Source organism: Cajanus cajan, chromosome 5 (assembly GCF_000230855.2).
Source record: "Cajanus cajan strain Asha chromosome 5, NIPB_CcT2T_4, whole genome shotgun sequence".
NCBI classification, from domain to species: Eukaryota; Viridiplantae; Streptophyta; class Magnoliopsida; order Fabales; family Fabaceae; genus Cajanus; species Cajanus cajan.
Genome location: NC_138521.1, coordinates 67,518,777 through 67,544,892, shown reverse-complemented (window position 1 = coordinate 67,544,892; position 26,116 = coordinate 67,518,777). Strand labels below are relative to the sequence as shown.

The 26,116-nt window shown below is 33.4% G+C and overlaps 3 protein-coding genes across 3 annotated transcripts; 1 reads left to right on the top strand and 2 right to left on the bottom strand.

Moving 5' to 3' along the window:
* Positions 1 to 1,852: 1,852 nt before the first annotated feature.
* Positions 1,853 to 4,465, bottom strand: LOC109808134 (12-oxophytodienoate reductase 3). The gene is made up of 5 exons (XM_020370995.3): positions 4,310 to 4,465; positions 4,017 to 4,157; positions 3,266 to 3,396; positions 2,840 to 3,022; positions 1,853 to 2,626 (listed from the first exon to the last, which is right to left on the bottom strand). The coding sequence occupies exons 1-5, from the start codon at positions 4,390 to 4,392 to the stop codon at positions 1,989 to 1,991; spliced, it is 1,176 nt and encodes a 391-aa protein (XP_020226584.1). The 5' UTR covers positions 4,393 to 4,465; the 3' UTR covers positions 1,853 to 1,988.
* Positions 4,466 to 6,296: 1,831 nt separating this feature from the next.
* LOC145958155 (uncharacterized) lies at positions 6,297 to 9,587 on the top strand. The gene has a single exon (XM_083074640.1). The coding sequence runs from the start codon at positions 6,297 to 6,299 to the stop codon at positions 9,585 to 9,587; it is 3,291 nt and encodes a 1,096-aa protein (XP_082930766.1).
* Positions 9,588 to 11,957: 2,370 nt separating this feature from the next.
* LOC109807922 (12-oxophytodienoate reductase 3) lies at positions 11,958 to 18,287 on the bottom strand. Its single transcript, XM_020370652.3, has 5 exons — positions 18,090 to 18,287; positions 17,878 to 18,018; positions 16,203 to 16,333; positions 15,476 to 15,658; positions 11,958 to 12,870 (listed from the first exon to the last, which is right to left on the bottom strand). Exons 1-5 carry the CDS (start codon positions 18,164 to 18,166, stop codon positions 12,209 to 12,211), a joined length of 1,194 nt encoding a protein of 397 aa, XP_020226241.1. The 5' UTR covers positions 18,167 to 18,287; the 3' UTR covers positions 11,958 to 12,208.
* Positions 18,288 to 26,116: the final 7,829 nt, after the last annotated feature.

Sequence of the window (26,116 nt, the reverse complement as noted above, 5' to 3'; positions counted from 1 at the left end):
AACAGTAAAAGCATCGGGGGTTTAAGGGTTTAAGTGAAAATGTAATATTTAGACACAATAAAATTTAAATGCATTGTCAAATTTTCATCTAGTTACTGTATTTTGTATCCAAGTATATTTTCGTTTTCGTTTTCCTAAACCTTTACATTATCAACTACTCAACCAATAGATTGCTTTTATGCATTATCTACAATCAATTTTCATCAACTACAGTTCCATTGAGGACATACAGTGTTATGTTTCCTCATCTCAAGTTGTGTCTAGATGAAGTAACCAAACAGATGAAATCACAAAATCAATGTGAGTGATAATTTGTGTTACTATTTATGTTATTCAAATGAGCTAGCTCGAGAAGATAAATGGACTCACACTTATTCTACTTTTCTACTCTATACTTATTAAACCGAACAAAGTCATAATTACTATGACTCACGTATACTGTTCAACTAATACATTAAAAGGTTGTGTCGTATATTCCAAAAACTTTAAGGAAATCTGAAAATGAAGAACATGTGGTCCACAACCAGATTCCAAAAGGAGAAAATTGAGGGCATAAAAAGACATTTTGACAGCTAGAAGGACCCATAACCCGTCTGCAAGTCTTGGTGTTTGCGTGTATATAAGCTAGGACATATATATGCGGTTACCTTAAACTCCCTATCTTCTACGGAACCTGTTAAAAAGTCTACTTGTGTCCCCTGTCATGCAACTCAAGAATGAAAATCTGAATATAATTTTAATCATATTATTAGCAATCCTTAGAATTTAATTTTCTGGTTTACTCTTGGTCCTTTCCACCGTTACTCATAATACTAAGGATAAGGTTCTCATTGACGAATCAACAGTGGCCATTCACTCCCTTCCATATTCAAGAAAAGGGTGGCATTCACATCACTTGCATTGCCATAACGTGAATGTTCTTGTCGATTGTGTCTCTGCCAAGAGAACCGTTGCATGACTGGTAAATTTTCAGAGATATTTGGACCCAAAATAGACGTCTGAAGAAAAAGTTGTACGTCTCTCATATGTGTACAAATTACTGATGAGCTGCCATGCACGTTCCTTACCTACGTCTTCCATTTTTCCAAATGAATTACCAAAAACTATGAATGAATTCTACAGTCTAGCAGAAAGAAAATGAATTACCATGTGGTAACTGACGTTAGGAATTGATTGAATTGACAATTGAAATATCAGGACGTGTAGGATGATTAAATTTTGTCTGATATGTACTAGAAGAGCATATGCACCGTAGAACTGTGTAAGTAAATTTATTGGAAAACACTTCTAAAAGAGAAAAATAAAAATAAAATAAAATAAATTTTTTTATAAGTTAAAATTAGTTTATACATAAATTAATTTATAAAAATTTTATTCTATAGGTTTATCCAAAATTTTGTTTGTAATTTTTGTATAAACTAATTTTAGTTTATAGAGAAATTTATTTCAATTTTTCTTTTAAAGTGTTAATGTAAAAGTCATCTGTGTAAATTTTCACATTAAGACCCTATAACTCTAATGTCTTAAGACAAGTCATCTGTGTAAATTTTCACATTGAGTTAAGAGAGGTACAGTCACCATTGGCAGACAAGAGTGTGGGTCACATGATATTCTATCTCTAGGTGGTTGCAATGGAATCACGAAATTTTCTATCTTCCAAGTTTAGGGAAACACAAAGCACTCATATACTAACAATATTAAAATGCTAATTTGTTAAACTTTGTCTAAGAAGCAATATTTGTACAATGTGTATTTGTGTAAATATTAATGTGAATTCATAATAAAGTTGAATTCAATTAATCATTAAACTTTAACGTAACATAATATTTAGAGAGAGAAAATACAAATGAAGTTTAATAATAAAATAAATATAAATTATTCATTAAAAATATACAAATAAAAATCTTTCATATGCCTTTATTATAGATTACAACATCCATATTAAAAAAGCCAACAAACATTAAAATTAAAGACATGCCCTTAGCTACTTAATCTGTCTCATTTGCTTTGGCAAGGAAAGGATAATCTGTGTAGCCAACAACTGGATCGTTGGTGTAAAATGTGTCCCTGTTATACTTGGCTAGAGGTGCATTAAGCTTGAGCCTTAAAACCAAGTCTGGATTGGAGATAAAAAGACGACCATAGGATACCAAATCAGCATTGCCTTGAGCCACAGCTTCCATACCCAAGTCCCTAGTAAAACCACCACTGCACATGAATGTTCCCTCATAAGCCTTTCTCCACTTCTGCATCAAATAATCTCTCTCCTCTTCACTCACTGTTGACACGGCTTTGTCGAGAAGTGTGAACCGAGGTTGAGTAACATGAAGATAAGTGAGTTTTGTCCCCACTTCTCGTTGGAAACTGTTGAGTCTCTCAATCACTGCTAAGCCTAGCCCAAGTGGGTCAGAGTCAAAGGCGTCCAGGAAATCAATTGCTGGTGAAATTCTGAGAGCAACTCTTTCTGCTCCAATGGAAGAAACAACAGCCTTTAGCACCTCCATTAAGAACCTGCATCGGTTTTCTAGTGATCCACCATATTCATCGGTTCGATCGTTGATTCCATCCTTTAGGAATTGATCAATGAGATACCCATGTGCCCCATGAATCTCAATTCCATCAAAACCTGTGTATATGTCACATTAATTTCTTCATATATGCTTTGATAATTTATCAAATACTCCATGCAGTACCTTTTATTAGCCTATTTAACTACTAGTATACATTTTACATTAGTTCTAATAAAAAGGTTTGATTTGTGTCACATAAAAATTAAAAAGGAGAGGAGAGATCGACAAGAATTGAATAAAGTTGATGTTAGTGAAAGAAAGTAATGAACCTGCTCGAATTGCATTAATTGCTGCTTGGCGATAATGTTCCACTACTTGAGATATCTCAGAAGTGTTCAGTGCACGAGGCTCAGAGAACGCACCAAAAGACCCATGAGGCATCAGAACCTTCCACTTCTCTGATATAGCTTTGCTCGTCGACGAAATTGGAAGATCCCCATTAGGCTGATACACTGCATAACAAGTAAAGCAATCAATCAAAGTACCAAAATGAATGTCATATAATCAAAACTTAACTGCAAAACTGACCAACACGTTTGGATTATATTAAGAATCAATTTTTCATACACAAACATGTATGCTTCAATGCAAAATCTATGAAATTATCATTGTATTTTATAACCGATTAAAATCAATTACGCTAAAATGTAAAAAATATAAAATGAAGACTAATAGTAATATATATATATGTATACCTTGATGGGATGCACGACCAACATGCCAAAGTTGACAAAAGATAATGCTGCCTTTGGCATGCACGGCATCAACTACATTTCTCCATGCCTCCACTTGTTCCTCTGTGTATATTCCAGGCACATGAGGAAACCTGTATTTGTATATCACCAAAACCACCACTTACATATTAGTAACATATTTTAAGGATTAGAACAAATTTTATTTTTATTAGAATATTTTTATTTATCAAAATAAATATATTTTTTCCTCTAATAATGTTTGAACTTTATTCTTCAAAGAAAAAAAAATCTAATTATTATACCAATTCAACTGATAATGAAAATCATTTAAATATTAGTGATGCTATTTTTTTTTTTCTAGAAGCTTAAAATAAGGGTTTGATTAATCGATTTTATACTTTTATTGATCACTATTTGGTGAATAACCATTAAAATAATAAATAAAAAATATTTAATTATCAAATAACAAAAGGGAAAATGGTGGTCGGTACGAATTGTTAATTTGTAGGAAAATGTTTCGTTGCATGTACACGAACGGTTTATTCCGTCCAAACACATTTTATAATTAAAAAATGAGCTTTGACTTTTGGTCGTGTTTCGTGCGTGTCATTTTCAAATTGTATTAGAAAATGGATCTAATACAATCTTTGAATACTCTAAATATGATTACAAAGACAAATGGAGTAGCCCATAAAAGAAAAATGTATTAATTAGTGAAAATAAAAATTGTGGGAAGAGATTAGAAGAGTACCCAGAAGAAGTAGGAGAGATCAAGGTGCCTTCAGTGATGAGAAGTCCAGCTGGTGTTGATCTTTGAGCATAGTACTCGACATGTGCTGCCTGTGGAATCCCGTTCAACCCTCTGCATCTCGTCATCGGAGCCAATACAACCCTACACAAAATCCATCTAACATAATTAATACACACGTTATGCAGTGATTAACTTCTATTAGGAACTAATAAAAATTCATATGGAATCACAAACCATATGCATATTACAAGAAAATTGTATTCAGGAAGTAATGAATTAAAAGAGTGTGTGACCTGTGAGAGAGGTTGAATTTTCCCATCTTGTAAGGAGAAAATAAGGGTGAGCTCGAGGGTGCTTGAGTTGAGAAATCTGCCATTGTTGAGAAAATAAGGTGGCGATGGCAATGATCTTATTATCTTAAGAAGAGAAAGGATGAAGTTTCTTATATAGTATAGTGGCTGCATGCGAATGGGAATGGGGAGGGGACTCACACGGTTTCACCTCCACGTAATTAATGACGTAGTCATACGTTGATTTGTGGTTGACTTGGCTTCTTTTCTGTTTTTGACTTTAAAATAAGAAGTTGAGTGAAACACGTTCAGAGAAAATCTCTTAAAATACCAATTATCAATTTATTAAATTTTAAAAACATACTTATATATGTTTATGCTTTCAAATAAATATACATTACCGTTCAAACAAAATAACTCTTTTAACATCAATTTTTTTTATCAAATTTTGAATTTGTATTTTACTTAGTTTTCTTCTTTAAAAAAAAAAAAAAAAGTTGAGTCAAACATATTTTTAAAAAATTAATGGTCTTATTAATTATATACAATAAAAATTAATAACCTTATGATATTATATTATGTCATATTTTTATATCATATCATACAGACATCTATATTTATGTTTTAAAATTATTATACAATACCATTCAAGCAAAATAATTCTTTTATGGTCAATATTTTTTCAAGATTCTGAAAGGAATATATATATATATATATATATATATATATATATATATATATATATATATATATATATATATATATATATATATATATATATAAACTAGTTTCAGACTTAGTTTTTTTTTTTTTTTTCCTTTTTCAAAAGGTTTTTGATCAAACACATTTAGAGAAAAGAGTTTAATGAATATGAGCTCACAATGTAAAATTATTAGCAATAATCCATGCGGATGCACATGTGTTGATTTTATTTTTTTTAATTTTATTTTACTTACTATATTACATGCAGCAAGAAATTGTGTTAGAGAAGCAAACATGTGACAACAATGGAAGTATTGATGCATTTTTGTTGTAACTAGAAAATGTTTAGTTTATATCTATAAAACATACAAACTACTAATCTAAACACGAAACCTTTAAAATGAACATGTTTTATTTTATGTATCATTAACTTTTAAGAATTAATTTAGAAGAAAAATTGCAGTAACTTTTCAAGACATATAGTTATGTATCGTTAACCAGTTACACATTATGGTAAGCATGAATTTTAAGTAATATTTTTTAAACAATAAATTTATTATATATGAATTTTTTTGACAATGATTGTGTAAAATGGTGCATCGAGTATTTTTTTCTAAAGGAGTTTTCTTAAAAATAATGAATGTATTAATTATATATATTAATACGTTTATTAATTTTGTTTTGAAAGACATTCACTCTCTGTCATTATATGTGTAAGTTTGATACGCATGCCATTGTGGAGGATGAAAGAAGGCCTAAAAGGGTGTCAAAGAAGCCAGCTGGATGGGATGATTTCATTCACCATTATGGCTCTAGTTCAGTGGCATGGACTATCTCCGGATGATACTTCTTGGGAGAAGTGGAACGAACTCAAGTTGATTTATGACCTTGAGGACAAGGTCTTTGTCGATGGGGAAAGTATTGATACGCATGCCATTGTGGAGGATGAAAGAAGGCCTAAAAGGGTGTCAAAGAAGCCAGCTGGATGGGATGATTTCATTCACCATTAGTGTTTTGACCGTTTGGTCCCTTTTATTTAATATTGTTGCTTTTGAATCATTCTAGAAGGAGTTGGTTAGGATTTTATTATTATGCTATTTGGGCCTGTGTGCCACCTGTCCTAGTGAATCTTTAGGATCAGCACTTTATATTCATGTACGGAGCTATTGGTGAAGGTAGAAAGAAAGTATTTCATTCCTCATCTTTCCCTTTCTGAGGAGGCAGCCTGACCTCAAATTCAGTGCACTTGTTTTTTTTAGTATCATTTGGTGCTTTCATTGCATTTTCCATGGCTGAGGGTACACGTTCCAAAAGTCTCTCAGATAAAGTTGATGAAATGCTTTCTCAAATGGCCATTTTCTCTACTCAAATGGCTGATTTCCACACTAGGCTTTCCACTATGGAATCTCACCACACCTCTACTCCTTCTTCCCCTCGTCTCATCCACTCCTCAGATAACACTTCCTCCCAGCGCCACTTTCTGAAGTTGGATGTTCCCCGTTTTGATGGTACTGATCCAGTGGGGTGGATCTTCAAGATCTCTCAGTTCTTCGACTACCACAACACACCGGAAGAAGAACGTATTACTGTGGCTTCCTTTTATCTTGATGGTGCTGCTTTGGCTTGGTTTCAATGGATGTACCGGAATGGCCAGATCCTTTCTTGGACTCACCTTCTTCAAGCTTTGGAAGCTCGGTTTGCCCCCACTGCATTCGAAGATCCTAGAGGTAAACTTTTTAAGCTAACCCAAACTTCCTCTGTTTCTTCTTACCTCACAGATTTTGAGGCTACGGCTAACCGGGTCACGGGGTTGTCACCGCCATTCCTCCTGAGTTGCTTCCTTTCCGGTTTGAAGCCGGAGATTCGCCGGGAAGTGATAGCACAGCAACCTCAATCTCTGGCCACGGCGGTGGGTTTGGCTCGTTTGCAAGAGGAAAGGCTTTCTGATCTCTCTCGCTTCCAGCGCCCTAGACCAGCCTCATCTTGGCCAGCTCCACTTCTAACCCGCACCATCACATCCGCACCACCACCGCAACAACCAACAGCCGCACCGCCACGAGCTCCCCCTTTGTTGCCCACTCCTGCTCCAAAAACTCGTTTCCGCCAGTTGACCGAGGCTGAGATGGCAGATCGTCGTGAGAAGGGGTTGTGCTTTAATTGTGATCAGAAGCATTCACGCTCTCACCGTTGCCCCGCTCGTTTCTTTCTTCTCATCTCTGAGGATGATGACACACCCACTGGCACTACCTCAGATCCATTACTTCCGGATCCGGATCCGGGTTTGGACACCCCGATTGAGGAATTATTGGGTTCCCTGGCCCAAATCAGCTTGCATGCTCTTTCCGGTACTGGCGCCCCGGAAACACTTCGTCTATTGGGTAGCATTGCAAACCACCCAGTCCGTGTATTGGTGGATGGAGGCAGTACACACAATTTCATTCAAAGAGGAGTAGCACTTCGTTTGGGCCTGGCCCAATCCCCTACACCACCACTTAAAGTCCTAGTAGGGAGTGGAGAGGAACTGTCTTGCGCATGGGTTTGTTCATCAGTGGACCTTCATATTCAGGGCCACTCCTTCAACCTTGCTCTCTATGTGTTGGATATGGGCGGATCTGATGTGGTCCTTAGGGCTCAGTGGTTGAAGCAGTTAGGGCCAATCCTAATGGACTACCAAGCACTCACTATGAAATTTGAATTCAATAATTCCATTGTGGAGTTGAAGGGGGATTCTGGATTGCAGCCCACCTCTCTTTCCTTGCACCAATTAAAACGGGTTGTGCGTGCTGAACCTACGGCTCAGTTCTTTTCGTTGGTAGTAAGGCCAGCATCATCACCAAGTTCATTCCCTGTTCACCCTCATCCACAGGTACAAGAGTTACTCTCCAATTTCTCACGTCTTTTCTCTGAACCCACCTCCTTGCCTCCATCAAGGCGCACTGATCATGCGATTCCTCTGGTCCCGAATTCGCATCCAGTCAATGTTCGCCCTTACAAATATCCACAGATTGTGTTCTTGAATGAGTTAAAGAAAGCTCAATTGTTCGATCCTGATTTTATTCTTATGTGGGATAAGGTAATTTCGGATCCTTCCACTTACCCTCAATTTCGTTGGCGTGATGGCTTGCTTCTGTTTAAGGGGAAAATTTGGATTAGCAGTAAGTCCAAATTCATCCCATTGTTGCTGCGTGAGTTTCATGAAACTCCAGTAGGGGGGCATGCTGGGGTTAGCAAAACTCTAGGAAGGATCAGTGCAAATTTTTTCTGGGGATCTATGGCCAAGGACACCAAGGAATTTGTTTCTCAGTGTGTTGTGTGTCAACAGACCAAGTACAGTACTGCTAGACCGGGAGGACTCCTACATCCATTGCCCATTCCTTCTGCTGTTTGGGAGGATATTTCACTGGATTTCATAACAGGACTTCCTCCATCACACGGTTACACAGTGTTATTTGTAGTGGTGGACCGATTTTCAAAGGCAGTACATTTGGGGGCTTTGCATTCGGGTTTCACGGCTTATAAAGTAGCAGAGCTGTTTGTCTCAATGGTGTGTAAACATCATGGAATACCCAAGAGCATAGTCTCCGATAGAGACCCAATTTTCATTAGCAAGTTTTGGTCCGATCTGTTCAAGTTCAGTGGCACGCTCCTTCGCATGAGTTCTTCCTATCATCCTCAAACGGATGGGCAAACCGAAGTAATGAATCGAACCATTGAGCAATACTTGCGCGCATTTGTTCACCACAAGCCTAATCATTGGTTCAAGTACCTTCCTTGGGCAGAATACCATTATAATACTTCTCTGCATTCAGGTTCCGGATTGACTCCCTTTGAAGTAGTTTATGGGAGACCCCCGCCAACATTACCCACATATATCGAAGGTACTTCAGTGAATGCTGGTTGTGATGCTGTCCTTTCCTCCAGGGAGGAAATATTGGCTATTCTACGCCGTAATTTGCTTAAGGCGCAGAGTCGCATGAAGAAGGTTGCTGATTCAAGGCGAAGGGACTTGAGTTTTGACGTAGGGACATGGGTTTATCTGAAATTACAGCCTTACAAACAGGTTTCCGTGTCTGGCCACAAGTATCACAAACTTGCCAAGCGTTTTTATGGTCCTTACAAAGTTCTAGAGCGCATCGGCCCCGTGGCTTACAGACTAGAGCTGCCTTCATCATCCAAAATCCATGACGTCTTCCATTGTTCCATGCTGAAACAACATGAAGGCCCAGTTCCCTCTCACATTGACCTTCTGCCGCCTGCTTCTTGGGAAAACAGCCCCCTAGTCTCACCTTTAGCTGTACTGGATTTGAAGACAGTGACCTTGGATGGCACTCCTACCCGCATGGCTCTAGTTCAGTGGCATGGACTATCTCCGGATGATACTTCTTGGGAGAAGTGGGACGAACTCAAGTTGATTTATGACCTTGAGGACAAGGTCTTTGTCGATGGGGAAAGTATTGATACGCATGCCATTGTGGAGGATGAAAGAAGGCCTAAAAGGGTGTCAAAGAAGCCAGCTGGATGGGATGATTTCATTCACCATTATGGCTCTAGTTCAGTGGCATGGACTATCTCCGGATGATACTTCTTGGGAGAAGTGGGACGAACTCAAGTTGATTTATGACCTTGAGGACAAGGTCTTTGTCGATGGGGAAAGTATTGATACGCATGCCATTGTGGAGGATGAAAGAAGGCCTAAAAGGGTGTCAAAGAAGCCAGCTGGATGGGATGATTTCATTCACCATTAGTGTTTTGACCGTTTGGTCCCTTTTATTTAATATTGTTGCTTTTGAATCATTCTAGAAGGAGTTGGTTAGGATTTTATTATTATGCTATTTGGGCCTGTGTGCCACCTGTCCTAGTGAATCTTTAGGATCAGCACTTTATATTCATGTACGGAGCTATTGGTGAAGGTAGAAAGAAAGTATTTCATTCCTCATCTTTCCCTTTCTGAGGAGGCAGCCTGACCTCAAATTCAGTGCACTTGTTTTTTTTAGTATCAAAGTTTGACTTTCTTTGAAGTAATGTTCCAAACTTAATTGAAAGAAAAATTCGAATTGGTTTAGATTTCATATTTTGAATCTCAAACTTTTGCTGAAGTAATGATCCAGACTTAATTAATTGAAAGAAAGATTCGAATTGGTTTAGATTTCATATTTTGAATCTCAAACTTTTGTTGACGTAATGATCCAGACTTAATTGAAAGAAATTATAATTGGTTTAGATTTCATATTTTGAATCTCTAACACCGAATTAAGTCGATTTATTTGACTAAATTAATATCTTATTATTTTTTTACTTTTATTATTAGGTTTTGACTATGAGATTTCAATTTTCAACTATTAAGTTTGAGCTTTAATGACAAGTAAATTCAATTTCGTATCATAGTCTTCATTGTCTCCGCTTATATCGAATAATGTCAAATATTTTAAATATGATATTTTATTCAGTAAAAAATATATGATATTTTATAATGTTGAAGCCATATTTATAATATATAGTGTTTTTACGAGTTGTCTAATATAATTTTTAAATTTACTACTATTTAAATAATAAATTCAATATTCGATCAAAATTCATTTAAATATAATGTTAAAATCTTTATTTGGTCTCTTATAATATTTTTTTTTTAATTTATTCCCACTTTAATTTTTTATTTCAATTTGGTTCCCAATAATTTAAATTATTGCAATTTGGTACTTCCGTCCAAATGATTTAAATGGGGTTAACTGTTGGTCATGGATGCTAGGTGGATGCCACGTAGATGGATGCTAAATTTCTTGAATACACCTGGAACCAGAACGGTCTGTTCTGAAACCAGAACGGCCCTTTCTGGTTGCACTCTTGGTGTGTAAATTTTGTACATGGAACGGGTCGTTCTAGATGCCAAATTTACACACCAGTAGTGTAACCAGAACGAGCCGTTCTAGTTCCAGAATGGTCAATGCCTACCGTTCACGTTGTGAATCGTGCAAGAAAAAAGACCCAAGGTACAAAGCATTTCAAACACTAGATTTGGTAATATTGTCAATGGGGATTGATAACTTCAATTGCTAAACATTTGGGCTATACAGTGTATTATTAAGGACGATGCAGTGTATCACTAAGGATAATGGTAGCAGGTTTTATTTAATTGTTAATCAAACTGGAGTGAACCACTTACTACCAAATTGACACTATACAGTCAAGGATGAAACGAAACGATATTTCCCCTTAAAGTCATTGACGATGTACCCCAACAATAACAATCTATTCTTGAGGAGGTACAACCTGAATTTTTGTGGTTTAGGATTTCCTTCCAGCGTTACCCAGATGATTTCCTTTCAGCGTTACCCAGATGATTTCCTTTCAGCGTTACCCTGATGATTTCCTTTCTCAGTAATTTCTTTGAACTTTTTTAGTATATGTTATGTTTTGAATTTTTGTTTTCAGTTTCTGAACCATGTTTCTGTCTTTGAATTTATGATATGTTATGAATTTTTATTTTCAATTTTTGAATAACAGTGCGACATTTTGGTCAATGCATGCATGAAGTTGACGTTCTGGAAAGGGCTGTTCTGAATCCAGAACAACCTGTTCTAAAACCAGAACGGTCCGTTCTGAACCAGAACGGGCCGTTTTGATGCACTCATGGTGTGTTAAATTTACATTTGGAACGGCCCGTTCCAATTGCAAAATTAACACATAACATGTGCATGCAGAACGGATCATTCTGGTTCCAGGTGTATTCATGAGATTTGGCGTCCACCTATGCATCTACGTGGCATCCACCTAGCCAACAGTTAACTCCATTTAAATCATTTGGATAGAAGTCCCAAATTACAATAATTTAAATTATTAAGGACCAAATTGAAACAAAAAATTAAAGTGAAACAAAATTGAAACAAAAAAATATTATAAAAGACCAAATAAGAATTTTAATCCAAAAAAAAAATAAATATAATTCACTATATTAAGAAGGGACAGGCAGATATTGTATTAAAATTAAAATTATTATACAAAGTAATTCAACCATAAGTACATAGATGCCGTGTGCAGGCAATATAGATAACTATGCAGGCCAAAGAAATTATGTCAGACGATATTGGGGGTATAAAGTATACAAGGCAATTTTTCATAACAAAGACATTCACTTTAGATTGGGAAGCTCCAATTATACATATGACTATCAAAATTCAGAAAACCAAAAGACATTACAGTTACTTAAAGGCGTGCCCTTGGGTCCTTTGTCTCACTTTCTTTGCTAAGGAAAGGATAATCTGTGTATCCTATAACAGGATCCTGGGTGTAGAATGTCTTCCTGTTATACTTGGTTAGAGGTTCATTATGCTTGAGCCTTAAAACCAAGTCTGGATTGGAGATGAAAAGACGACCATAGGATACCAAGTCAGCATGTCCTTCAGCCACAGCTTCCATTCCTAATTTCCTAGTAAAACCACCACTGCACATGAATGTTCCCTCATAAGTCCTTCTCAAGTTCTGCATCAAATGAGCTTCCTCCTCTTCACTGCCAGGTCTACCTGACTCGGTTTGGCCATAAGCTGTGTATCGAGGCTGAGTAACATGAAGATAAGTGAGTTTTCTGCCAAGCTCTTTCTGGAAATTGTTGAGTCTCTCAACCACTGCTAGGCCTAGCCCAAGTGGGTCAGAGTCAATGGCATCAAGGTGATCAATAGCTGGTGAAATTCTTATAGCAACTCTTTCAGCTCCAATTGCAGAAACAACAGCTTGAACCACCTGCATTAGGAACCTGCACCGGTTTGCTAGTGATCCTCCATATTCATCTGTTCGATCATTGATTCCATCCTTTAAGAATTGATCAATGAGATACCCATGTGCACCATGTATCTCGATTCCATCAAAACCTGGATGTCACATTTCATCTTATGCCTTAATACTAATAATAGCCAAATAATAACAAATAATGGTAAAGTTTTTCTGTCTTCATCATATGAAAACAAAACGTTAAACACCGGTTTAAATTGTATTCCATTTATAAATAAAAAAAAACAAAAAAACACAAGCACAAGCTGGTAAGCTAAATAAATCCACAGAAATAGATCTGGACTAACTAATCTCCATCCAGCTGCTCCGAAACTGGCTAGAAATTTAAAAGAAAGCATTAGCTTATTAGAAATAGTAGGTCACTATTTCACAGCTTCGAAACAAAACTTTTACTTGAGAGACAAACTCTGCAAAGCATCACAAAACTAACCCACACCATAAGTCTGTAATGTTGTAGTTATTTCTCTTGTATTGTGAAGTTCACTGAAGCATTGTGCGACATTTTGTGCCTAGAACATAACACTAAGATGCATCGATAGCTCAAATTCACTTATCTTTCACTTGGAATTGAAATGGGAATCTATTATGAATTCATTAAAAAATGAAAGGAGAAGAGAATTAAAAATTATTAGAAAAATAATTTAAATTTTCAAATTCAAATCTCTAAAATATTATTTAAATTTTAAAAAAATTTGATTTTTTTAAGATATTGTATAGAATTGAAATATATTTTATTTATTTTAGAGATTTGTTTTTTTTTTTAAGATTAGAATGTTATGTCAATTAATAAAAACTCTTGTGATGAGAAAAAATATTCGGCTTATAAAGGGGTCACCGCCTTAAATGTGAAAGAAGATTATACGAAGAAGGGTTTTTAAGTTTTGTCAAAAAAAATTTGATAGAGGATTTTCAAATTTCACCAGAAAACTTGTGAATAAAAGTTTTCAAGTTTCGCCAAAAAACTTGTTAGGAAGGATTTCCAAGTTTTACTCATAAGACTTGTGAAGAAGGAATTTTCAAGTTTCACCCACAAAATTTAAAAGTAAGATTTTCAAATATATTTGTAATACATTTTGATAGATAATGAACATCTTTGTAGACATATAAGCACGAGAAACCAAACCACCTTAAATAAGTTTGTGTGATCTTTTTTATTTATTTATTTTGTTGTTTTAATGTGTTTCTTGTCATTATTATGTATAAAATAAAAGAAGATTTGTTATTTCCACAATGGTATCAGAACTCGTGGTTCATAGAACCTGGTGACCTATTAATTGAATGTTGAAAATTGACGTGTGACGATTCCAATACCCATGACAACAAGAAGATCAAATTAAAAAAATTTAATTAAAAAAAATTATTGAGAAAACGATTTAAATTTTCAAATTCAAATCTCTAATATATTATTTATATTTTAAAAGATACTAATTTTTAAAAAATATTATTTAGAATAGAAATATACCGTAAAATTCAGAATTTCATCACATCATTGTCTCTTCCATTTATTTTCTTAGACATCATAAGAAAAATAGATCAGGTAAGGGAAGCAGATCATGTATATATATCAGTAAAAATCCAAGTCTCATATCGACTAAAGATTAGATAATTAAATAATATATAAGTGAAAAGCAACAATTCAAGTCTCACATCAACTAGAGATTAGACAATTAAATAATATATAAATAAAAAACAACTCTCACCTTACAGACCGATTTTTGTAGAATTAAGTTAGGCTTAAATCCACTATTCTTAGATGGTATTAGAACTATCATAGATTTTTAGTCTCACATTGATTAGAGATTAGACAATTAAATAATATATAAGTAAAAAATAATCCTCACCTTACAAGCTAATTTTGTTAGATTACTTTTTACTTATATATTATTTAATTATTTAATTTCTAATCTTATATATTATTTAATTATCTAATCGATATAAAAGTTTAATTTTCTCAATAATACATTTACATAATCTCGTAACGACGAACTAAAAAAAGACAGCACTTGCATTTCAACTAGAGCTGTCAAAACGGGCCAACCTGGCCCATGTGGGCCGGCCCACCTTGACCCACTTTAAAAACGAGTCAACCCAACCCAGCTCACTTTTGATTATTTAAAAAAATTTGGCCCGGCCCGGCCTACCACGGGTTGGTGGGTTATACGGGTCAGCTCACCAGCCCACCAAAAATTTAAAAAAAAATTATCAACAAATTTTAAAATTTTAAATTAATTATAAATTAACATAATAGTCATAAAATTAACATCATTAATAGTCACAAGTCATAATTCATCATACAAAATTAAATACAAATCATGATGAAAGTCTAAAATAAAAAATTTTCAATATCCATCATACAAAATTAACTACAAATCATGCTTAAATTTTTGTTGCAAAAAAAATGGTGGGTTGGTGGGCTACCCGGCCCACCACGGGTTTAGCTCGGATGGACCGGGTCAAAGTGGGCCTGGTTGAGATATACTCACCTACTATAAAACTTCAATTTTTTTGGCCCGGCCCGGCCCGTTTTCAAGGTGGGCCGGGTTGGCCCACGGGTCCCTGCCCACGGCTCTAATTTCAACCCATACATTAACATAATCTTAATTGAGACTACTTAGTATTAAAGTCATTGGTCATTGTGATTTTAAAAACCTAATAGTAAGAATTTAAGAAGTGAAACAAACTAACCAGCTCGAATTGCATTAATTGCTGCTTGGCGATAATGTTGCACTATTTCAGGTATCTCAGAAGTGGCAAGTGCACGAGGCTCAGGATACACGCCGTAGGACCCATCGGGCAGGAGAATCCTCCACCTCGCTGATATGGGTTTACTAGTGGACGAAATGGGTGGAGCCCCACCAGGCTGATACACTGTTTCACAAGTAATTGAATGTGCAAAATTACTGAACAAACAGAAAGAACTGATAAGTAAATGTAAATTCAACATATCATAATTTCCGGTGCAGTTCATTAAAATCAGCTATGCCAAAATGTAAAAACATTAACAATTTGCTCATGTGAATTTTTTTATCTATCAAAATTAAACTGATACTAAAAAGCTTATAACAATTAGCACACACTAAACCAACCGAGCTAAATCTTATTGATCATCTAAAGTGAATCAGTGTAATAAAAGTTTACATATAGTTAATAAACCAACTGAACTAAATCTTTTTGGTCATCTAAAGTGAATCAGTGTAATAAAAAGTTTGCATGTAGTTAAAAAAGATTATCGAAACAAAATTTCAGAATTATTTCAATTTAAATTATTAAAAAATCTAAGAAACTACACTTAAGTTTTTTTTTTTTTTTTGGGTAAGTTTTTGATAGTCAACACATACTAAAGGAGTAGGACCCAAAATGAACACTGAAATTGGTGGCACATGAGGAAAAAAGGGGAATGCACTTTATATACCTGGATGAGATGCACGGCCAACATGCCAAAGTTGACAGAAGATAATGCTGCCTTTATCATGCACGGCATCCACTACACTTCTCCACGCCTCCACTTGTTCATCTGAATATATTCCAGGCACATGGGGAAATCTGCATATCATCAAAACCACCACTTCCATATTACTACTTGCTAATCACCAAACAAATCACACCTTAAAAAAAAAACTAAATGAAGAAATTTAATTACAAAGAAATAAGTATTAGGTAAGTACAAAATTCATTCCTTCTTTACGGTTTTATTAATCATTATTCAATGCATGACGATTACAAATTTTAAAAAAAAATCTTTTTAAAAATATAATATTTAATATTTTCAATATTTTTATAATAAATCTTAATAAAAATATTTATTATTTTGAATTATTACCTTTCTAATCACTACTTAAATTACTCTACAAACTACATGCACTTTTTGATTAACTACCCACTAATATATAATTTTTATAATTTATTTCTTTTATATTTTTTTCCAAATAAAGACATAGAGTGTCTCTTTCTTCTATTATTATTATTATTATTATTATTATTATTATTATTATTATTATATTACTTATTATTATCTCTAATTGTATTTATAAAATTCAACTTAAAACACTAGTAAATCACTAGGGTTGGCCTTATGGTGGAATGTAAAGTAAAATATATAGGGTCTTTGGTTCAAATCTTGGTACAAACATTATAACTCTGATAGATAAAAAAGAATTAAAACACTTGCTTGTTTATAAAGACTCAATTCAAGTTACTTCATATATTAGTTATCTTTAAACTAAAATATCCCTATTTTAATTATAATTTTTTTATATAAAATTCATATTAATTAAAAGAGAAAAACTATTATTGAACATGCCCTATAAATATTAATTACGAAAAAGAAAAAAGTATAAAGATAATTTTTATATATATACAATAAATTTATTGTATATATATATATATATATATTATTAGGTAACTACCGGTGTAAAAAAAGTAATTATTTTTCTTAATTTCGATAAATTAGTCTCGATAAAATAATTAATTGGATTTTATGTATAAGAACAGCATAATATTTCTCAGTTTTTGCCTATTCGTTTCATACACGTAACACGTGATCCACCCTACTCTTTTTTTTTCGGGGAGGGGGAAGAGACTGTTATTATCACCCCAATTAAACCCCATTGAACGAAATAGAAATAAGTTTGTGGCGTGTATTTAGGATATTTATACGCTTCCTTCTTAAATAAAATCATATAAATATACAAGAGAAATTCATGCTTGTGGAGTGTTTGGCAATATATACATATTTATTAGAATATTTTTGTAAAATAAAAAAAAAAGAGTAAATGGGGGTTGTAGCCGTGTAGGTTAGGTTACGGAATACGCAAAAAACACGAGCAGCACGTGGAAGACCGTAGGACGCGTTGTTTGACCGTTCAATTTCAGTACAAAAAAGAAAGAGTGTCGCGTTGAGCGTTCATACACGGGGAATGAATGTTTTATCGATTGACTAGTGTCTAGTGTTACAGACTTGCAATGAATAATTAATCTCTTAATTTAATAATTACAAATCGTGAAAACAAAAAAATCGTATCAATTATCACGTGCGTAGCAGTTAAATTAAAAAAGAAAAAGGAATAGAGATTAGGAAGAGTACCGACCCAGGAGCAGAGGGAGAGATCAAGGTGCCTTCGCTGATGAGAAATCCACCTGGTGTTGATCTTTGAGCGTAGTATTCGCCCAGCGCTGCGCGTGGAATTCCGTTCAAGGCTCTGCATCGGGTCATGGGAGCCAATACCACTCTACACAAAACCATAATTAATTCAGATCGCTCATGTTTTGTGAGTAAAATCGAATAGATTTATCAAGTGACCTGTGAGAGAGGTTGAATTTTGCCATCTTGTAAGGAGAAAAGAGGGTGGTGCTTCCTTGCGTCGAATTATCTGCCATTGTTGGAACTCGGAAGCGAAGGAGGGAGTAGTAGTGCGTGTTACTGTTAGTGTTGAATTATTGAAGCCAAGGATCCACTTTCTTATATCATATGGTGCTTCGGGACTCACCCCCATTTCACTCTTCCACGTGATTCATATTATATGTGCTGGGATTAGCACGTGCTTTAATCTCTCATTTCCGCATATATGGACGGTCATACCCTAAATGCCAAATGCCTTCACACGGTGGAGAGTCGCATTCTTTTACCAAAATAATATTATTTTAAAAAAATTATCCAAATAATAATTGTGCGAATTTATTTATCAAACTAGCAATATTTACTGTTCACGTTTAGAACGGACCGTTCTGATATCAGAATGGGTCGTTTCAGATGTAAAAATAACACATGACAAATGGATCGGCCCGTTCCAGATTCAATATTAACACATGATCAGTGAAATTAAAACGGGACGTTTTGAATCCGAAACGAGCCGTTTTGGCCACTTCTGATGGGTCGATATATGGAACAGTAGACGTAAGCACACATTGATGGGTCATCCAATGCAAGGCCCATTGTTTTACACAAGAGAATACATGGAATGGTACATGACCAATTCCATCTATTTCCTATGTGTCATGACTACTACAATGCAAGCTTCGACATGAAGATTATTGACTAATAATGACAAACCTAAATAACTTGCACATCACACTAGGAAGATATGTCCAAATAATGTAATTATAATAGTTTATAAGCGACATAGTGCATTAAAAGTAAAAATGCATAACATTAAAATTCAAATTACATTGATAAAGAGACATAGTTTATTAAAAGTAAAAAAACGATAACATTAAGATATAGTGAATCATATAAGTTTTTTAATCTCCGTAATGGTGTTCAGTTCCACAACGAGGGCGACGTCTGTTACGGCCTAGATTACGCTGTGGAGGTTGTTGCTCAGAAGGATTTGGTTCATCATCAAGTACTCGTTGTTGAAGAACTACTAGGTTCATTAGCGAATTCCAGTTGGTAAAGAGATTGCATGTATGATTGTGCTGAAGATGGAGTTCTAAAATCTACTCCAAATAAATTTGTAAAAAATTCCTCTGAAGTTGTTGCAAACAAATGCCTTCTGTCAATTATTTTTCTTGTGGGATGATGTTGTGTAGAGGATTTGATACATACTGATGAGTCTCTTCATATGATCGCATGGAAGTTGCACCAGTTTCAAATGTTGTGGAAATCTTTCGTTGTTGATGGGTGGCATAGATAGGGGATAGATGGAATTGGTCATGTACCATTCCATGTATTCTCATGTTTGAAACAATGTGTCTTGGATTAGATGACCCATCAATGTGTGTTCACATCTATTGTTCCATATGTTGGTCCATCTGAAGTGGCCAGAACGGCCCGTTCCGGATTCAGAACGGTCTGTTCTGATTTCACTAATCATGTGTTAATTTTGAATCTGGAACGGCTCGTTCTAATATCAGAATGACCTATTCTAAATGTAAACAGTACTAGTTTGGTAAATAAATTCGCACAGTTACTATTTAAGTAAAAAATATATTAAATAATATTATTTCGAGAAAAAAAAAATCGTGGAGAGTCACATTTTATCACCTACCTCGTTTTCGTACAAATCATCCTATTACCTTATAAAGAGACTATTAAATAAAAAATAAATTATTTAATACTTTGAAAATCTAAAATACATTTAATACTTATTGTGAAATAAGTAACAAATTTGGAGGTCTGCTCGGAGATTAATCAATAATTGGCTGGATTTTTCTAGGTTTTGGCATCCTTCATACGAAATCATTTGTTATGGACAAGTTATTTGTGAATCAAATTGCATGTCAGTTCTGTATTTGATTATTAAATAAGTTTTATCATTTTATCTTTATGTTTTATATTTAACAAAATTCACCATTAATAACATAAAAACATACACACTTCAGATTAATATAATTATATCACTTAGATCTATGTACCAAATTAAATACGTATATATATATAAGCATAAACAACGAGGAAAATAAAATAATTATACAATATATATAAGTATAGTAATCTATAATTGTAAAATAAAAATTATAACTAGCAATTAAATAATATTTATACACGATTATATTAAAGTAATTCAATAAAATCAATTCCAAATCATTCATTTGCATGGCTTCAAAAAAGCTACAACCTACCTTCAACTATCCTTATATTACTCTCATATAAACATGACCATTGCAATCCAACCACTATGAATCATGTAAGGATAAGTTAGATTTCAAAATAATAAACATATAATAAATATAAAGTGAAAGCACCTATGCTACTCACCAACACTAACATGTAAGGTCATACCCATAACACCTCATAGTTTACAACATAACAACATACTAAACATCTCAACATGGCATTCCACACATAAGTAAGCAACTTATAACATGAGGTACATCATATTTCATCACATCAATATCATTCAACCATATAAAGAACAAGCATATGAACAATATCAAATCTCACCACATCATATGCATACATCTCAATTAATGCATCGTCACACATTCACCTACATAGATATTCTACAACAAGGTGAATAGTTTAAGTGGATTAATCCTACCCAACAAATGCGACCTTTTTACACTTGTTAGGTTCATAACCAAAATGAAATACCAATCCCTAACAACATGATTTCTCATATGTTGTCACTTAAATTAGGAAGTCTAGTATTTCTGGCAAGGTAGAACAATTTGGATATGAGTTTTCTTTAACATTAACTTGCAACACTAACCCTTATAAATTTAGCTCACTGACTACCTTCTAAATATTACGTCCCTTTGGTACTCAGTTAGGGACTAAGTTTTTAACCTTGTACTTCATTTAGCTGGTCACTTTATACACTTGTCTCGACCTTACCCATGTATAGATTAACATTAGTCACATTATAATCAGTCTAAGTTGACCTGACTCCTATATTGTAGTCACTTGTAGTCGATATGTCTTAACCTAACTCACGTATCACATTAATTAAGGTCATAAAGGAGACTCAATAATTCACTCTAAGAGATAACAACTACTAAAGGAAGGTTTTTCAACATTTGGCTCATAAAGTACCACACCAACATCCTCACAATGGAATATCCAACTTTCAAAAACACCATTCCTCTAGTCTTAAATCAATTAACATGTCTAAATGTATTTAGCATTCTTAGCATCAACACCTCAATCGGTCAACAATATTCAACAAATCATGCCTAATACACTCTTAGCATCACACCTTAGCAATATACATCTATATACATTATCTCATGTCAATGAATATAGATCTTAACTATATTTATCAATTTACAACCCAAATACACCTCAATAGTTCAACTATAGAACCATTTACATATATTATCCCATACAAATATACATAGACCCCACCCTTGATTAGTAACATACAATATGCAATCGATTCATCTAACTATCCATATTCACCAATTAATCATGTAAACAACAAGTTATTATAAGGCATCCCACACCCGACGCTATTCACCTTGCACCTAACGTCATTGAGGTAGCGAGTCCATTGCCTCACTTATGCTTGATATCATTCAACTCGTGCCTAGCATGAATGAGGTAGTGACCCCCGAATCCTTATGCCTATTGTAATAAAGTCCCATGCTTGACCCCATTCCAAACAGAGACGAGTCTTTCTCCTCACGCTCGATGTTATTCCTTTGGCACCCAACACAAATCCAAGTAGAGTAAATTATCTCACCATTCGACCCATTGTCGACAAGGATGAGGTAGTGACCCCTAGGACCTCACATTTGGCATGACAAAATCCCATGCTTGACCTCATTCCAAGCAGAGATGAGTCTTTCTCTTCACACCTAGTGTAAATCTTGGCAAAGTCAATTCTCTCACCTCACGTTTGACGCCATTCAAACCATGTTCAATGCCATTTAAACTCGAGATAATTCTTTTTCTTCACACTCGATGCCACCAATCTTATACTCATCATGAGTAAGATAGAGAACCTTTAATTGAAAGCATGTCGACACGACGGTGAGTTTTGCACTTCGTAGGCTACAAATTTGGCTTAAACCATTTGAAAACCAAAAAATCTCAAGCATGCAAAGCACCAAACAACATATATACACCACCAACAACTTATATTCAACAAGAAACACAACATGCAACTAAAGATCACCACAAACCATCCAAATTTTCTTTTTGAAAATGACTATACCAAGTTCAACAACTCAACTTCAAAATCATGCATTTCAACAACATAATTGCACTAATTCAATAATCAATTCATGCATAACAATCCAACGATCATCAAAAAATTAGGTTATAACTTCCCTTACCTTGAGTTTGTAGAGAATTGAGGAAGAAGAAGAAGAAGAAATGAAAGTCAAACTCTGAGCAACAAGAAGCTTTACACCACACCTCTACAATGATGATCTTTAGTTAAGGGTCTCCAATCACTATTCAAGCACCAAAAGAAAAACCTCTGCACCTTGAGTTTAGAAAGAAGAAAGGAAAACTCAGGATTCTAGAATCCTTTCTCTAGTTTATCTCTCTAAGTTGTCTCATAAATGAGTTTACGATACTCAATTATCAAAATAAATCTTATATACTTTTTCCCTTATAATCAAATTAGATTTTTATCCAAAGAAACCCCCTAAAAACTCTTAAAAAGATCCTTATCTCATAAAATCTCTCAATATCACATCTTAAAATGTCTCAACATATAATTATTATTAAAAAAAATAAGTGGCTTCTACATCAATTGTATTCTAACCAACATTGAAGTATATAAAGAATTAATGGCACAAACAACCTTTCCACACCGGCCATTTCAACACATATTTAAGCTAAAATTGTTTTATTAACTGTAGAGCAAAAGTATTGGTGGCACCGGAAGCTAACCTTCCTCAATAATTGTCTTAACTTAATATATTTAATCATGCTTCTACGGTATGTAATTGTAAGGATGCAAGGGACTACAATTATACAAAAATCAGAAGATAAACATGCCTTCTATTTTATACAGAACCGTTCAACTCCCAGGGCTTGATAGCTGATTTAAAGGTTATTTACAGTGGATGATCAAAGTAGTACGTAAATTTGATTTAACAGGTTTTTGTAATATTAAATTTTATATATGCCTGAATTTTTAGTTGATAAACATAGATTAATTGATAATATTTAATGTTTCAACTGCGTAATAATTAAGCTATATTAAATGTTGGATATGTTAAATCGTTATATCAACATTTAACAAAAGATATTTAATTCTAAAAATTAATTATGAGACAAAAAATTTAATAAAAAACAATTAAAAAACATTTTAAAAAATTAAAAATTAAAATCTTAAAAAATTGAGGGACTAAAATCTTATTTAATTTAAATATATTCGATCTCAAGTTTAAAATCTTCAATTTGACCACTAATTGATTGTTTTGTTTTAATTAAAAGCCACTATTATAATATTTGCATACATCTAACTTTTGTTTTTTTTTATATCATCTTTTAATTTTGAAATATATATGAATAAATTTCGGTAAAAAAAAAAAAAAAAAAACTTAAAAGTATACAATAAAGAGCATTAAAGTGAGAACAGTTAATCTTTTTTACTATTTCTAATGAGGTACATTAAATTTGAATACATTTGAGGATTAATATAATATTTAAGTTTTGATCAAACTGTAGACGTTTCTTTAAGTCTAGTTAATTATATAAATAAAAAATAAAAAATAAAATCCTTCTTTAATTCTTTTTTATGCAAACATTGGGACTTAATACATTGCTATATTACTTATTCATAGACTTGTTAATTTCATTAAATATATATTTATATTTTTTATGGTTAAAATTTAAGGTAGACTTTAACATCATTATATTAAAGTAAATAAAATTTTCTTCATATATAAATATAAATGTATATTTATTTATTTAATTTTCCCCTTTTATTGAGGCAAAGAGAGATGCACAGTACAAAGTACAAAGGAAAGCGATTGTGAGACGATGCAATTATGTTTGGCATGAGCCAAGCAAGAAGATAATCTCCATTGGATGGGGCCCACCACTGCAAAGAAAAGTCCTCATGGTTTTGTCACTTTCATAACATTCAAGCCATTCAATCAAATATTCATCGCTAATCCTAACTATATTGGACTTTGCTTTTCACCAATTACGATTATAATAACAGGGTATTGCTCCGGTACCCTCTTATTTGAAGGGGTTTTGGTGTCCCTCAGTACAAAAGTTGGGTTTTTAGGGGCAATAAGGTAAATTGTTTACCTTATTGCCCCTAAAAACCCAACTTTTGTACTGAGGGACACCAAAACCCCTTCAAATAAGAGGGCACCGGAGCAATAGCCATAATAACAACCATCTAAGCTTATAAGAAAGAAACACAAAAGAAATTAATAGCCCTTGTTAATTCATAGTCACATATTATGGAGACATTTATTTGCCAAATCCTCCACGTTTGACCACAACAATATTTGGTAGCATGGTGGGAGAGAACAAAGTCTTCACATTTAGCATTACCCATTGAATTGCAACTACCTTTAATTTCCTACTTTTTTTTTATATATATTTTACGGTGTCGCAATTATGATTAAACAAATACAATGAAGTTTTTTCAATTCTATGAAAACAGCATTATCATCACCATCCACCTTCCATGCTGTGCGTGCATTTTCACGCAATCGAAAAGACCATCCTCTTTGCCCTTTTCGTCACCATAATTTTACAATGACAAAATTATACCCAACTTTCTTCAGATTTAGGAGCCTACTAGTTATAAAAATTAAACAAATTGGCTTTAAATAATCTAATTCTAAAATATTAATTAAATGTGACGCATAAATTGCCTCCCATTTCTATATTTTTGTATTCAAGTTTTAACTTTCATTTTTCTATTTTCTCTCAGTCTCACATGAAACACCAAGTATGTAATTGCTTTATTTGTTTACTCTGCCACACAACTCTAGTGGTGGTACTTTTTATATGGAAAGATTGCTCAAGTTGTAAAGTGTTTTACGCAATTCTTAGATTCTTTTCTTACACGAATTACTATATTTTCTCTTAATTTTCACCATCATTGCTCCCAATAATTTGAGAATTCTTTCTTTCATAAAATTATTTGGATCATTTAGTTACAATTATTATTATTATTTTATGTTTAAATGAGTATTGAGTCTCACGTTAGTGTTTTGCATATTATTCATACGCGTATATGATTTAAGAACTAAAATAACAATTTTTTAATAAAACTTTTAAAACAAAATATAAATTATATTGACTAAAATAATTTTGTGGATTAAAATATTAAAATACCAAATTATAAAGATTAAAAAGATATTTAAGTTAAATTAAAATTAAAATTAAAAATATCTCTTATTTACCACTATTATTATAAGCTTTTTTTTTTCTATGGACAATGTGTTTTTTAATGTTATTATCATTACTTTTTGTTGTTGTTGTATAGTCAAACAATTGACTAGTCTTTATTAAAATCTTATTAAGATCAACATATATTTTATTTTGGATAGTCTTCACATTTAAATTTGTATTGAATTCCAAATTCATATGATATGTGTCTATAATAACATGTTATCGTGTCATATTGATTAGTAAAAATTACAATTTTTGTAAATGAATTCATGATTTTTTATTATAATTTGTCTCAAACAAGTTTAGGACATGAGGTAACTTAATTAGTAGTAACTCATATGAATGGGAAGATAGAAGAAGAAAATAAAATGTTTGTAATATTAATAATAAACAAGAACTTTTAATTTTTGTTTTGCTTCTAATTTGCCTTAAACAAAATTTTCCCTATAATTTGATATTTTATTTTCCTAGTCACCATAAAATTATTTTTTGACTATTATAGTCATTATAATTTGATATTTTACTTTTTGACTAGCAACCAATGAGAATATCTGAAGTGTAGAGAGAGT

Coding starts and splice junctions, on each gene's coding strand:
- LOC109808134 (XM_020370995.3), bottom strand. CDS start 4,392: ATGGCAGATTTCTCAACTCAAGCACCCTCGAGCTCACCCTTATTTTCT. Junction 4,158..4,309: donor AAATTCAACCTCTCTCACAG/GTCACACACTCT, acceptor GATTTTGTGTAG/GGTTGTATTGGCTCCGATGA. Junction 3,023..3,265: donor TGGTCGTGCATCCCATCAAG/GTATACATATAT, acceptor CTTGTTATGCAG/TGTATCAGCCTAATGGGGAT.
- LOC145958155 (XM_083074640.1), top strand. CDS start 6,297: ATGGCTGAGGGTACACGTTCCAAAAGTCTCTCAGATAAAGTTGATGAA.
- LOC109807922 (XM_020370652.3), bottom strand. CDS start 18,166: ATGGCAGATAATTCGACGCAAGGAAGCACCACCCTCTTTTCTCCTTAC. Junction 18,019..18,089: donor AAATTCAACCTCTCTCACAG/GTCACTTGATAA, acceptor GGTTTTGTGTAG/AGTGGTATTGGCTCCCATGA. Junction 12,871..15,475: donor AATTAATGCAATTCGAGCTG/GTTAGTTTGTTT, acceptor TGTGACATCCAG/GTTTTGATGGAATCGAGATA.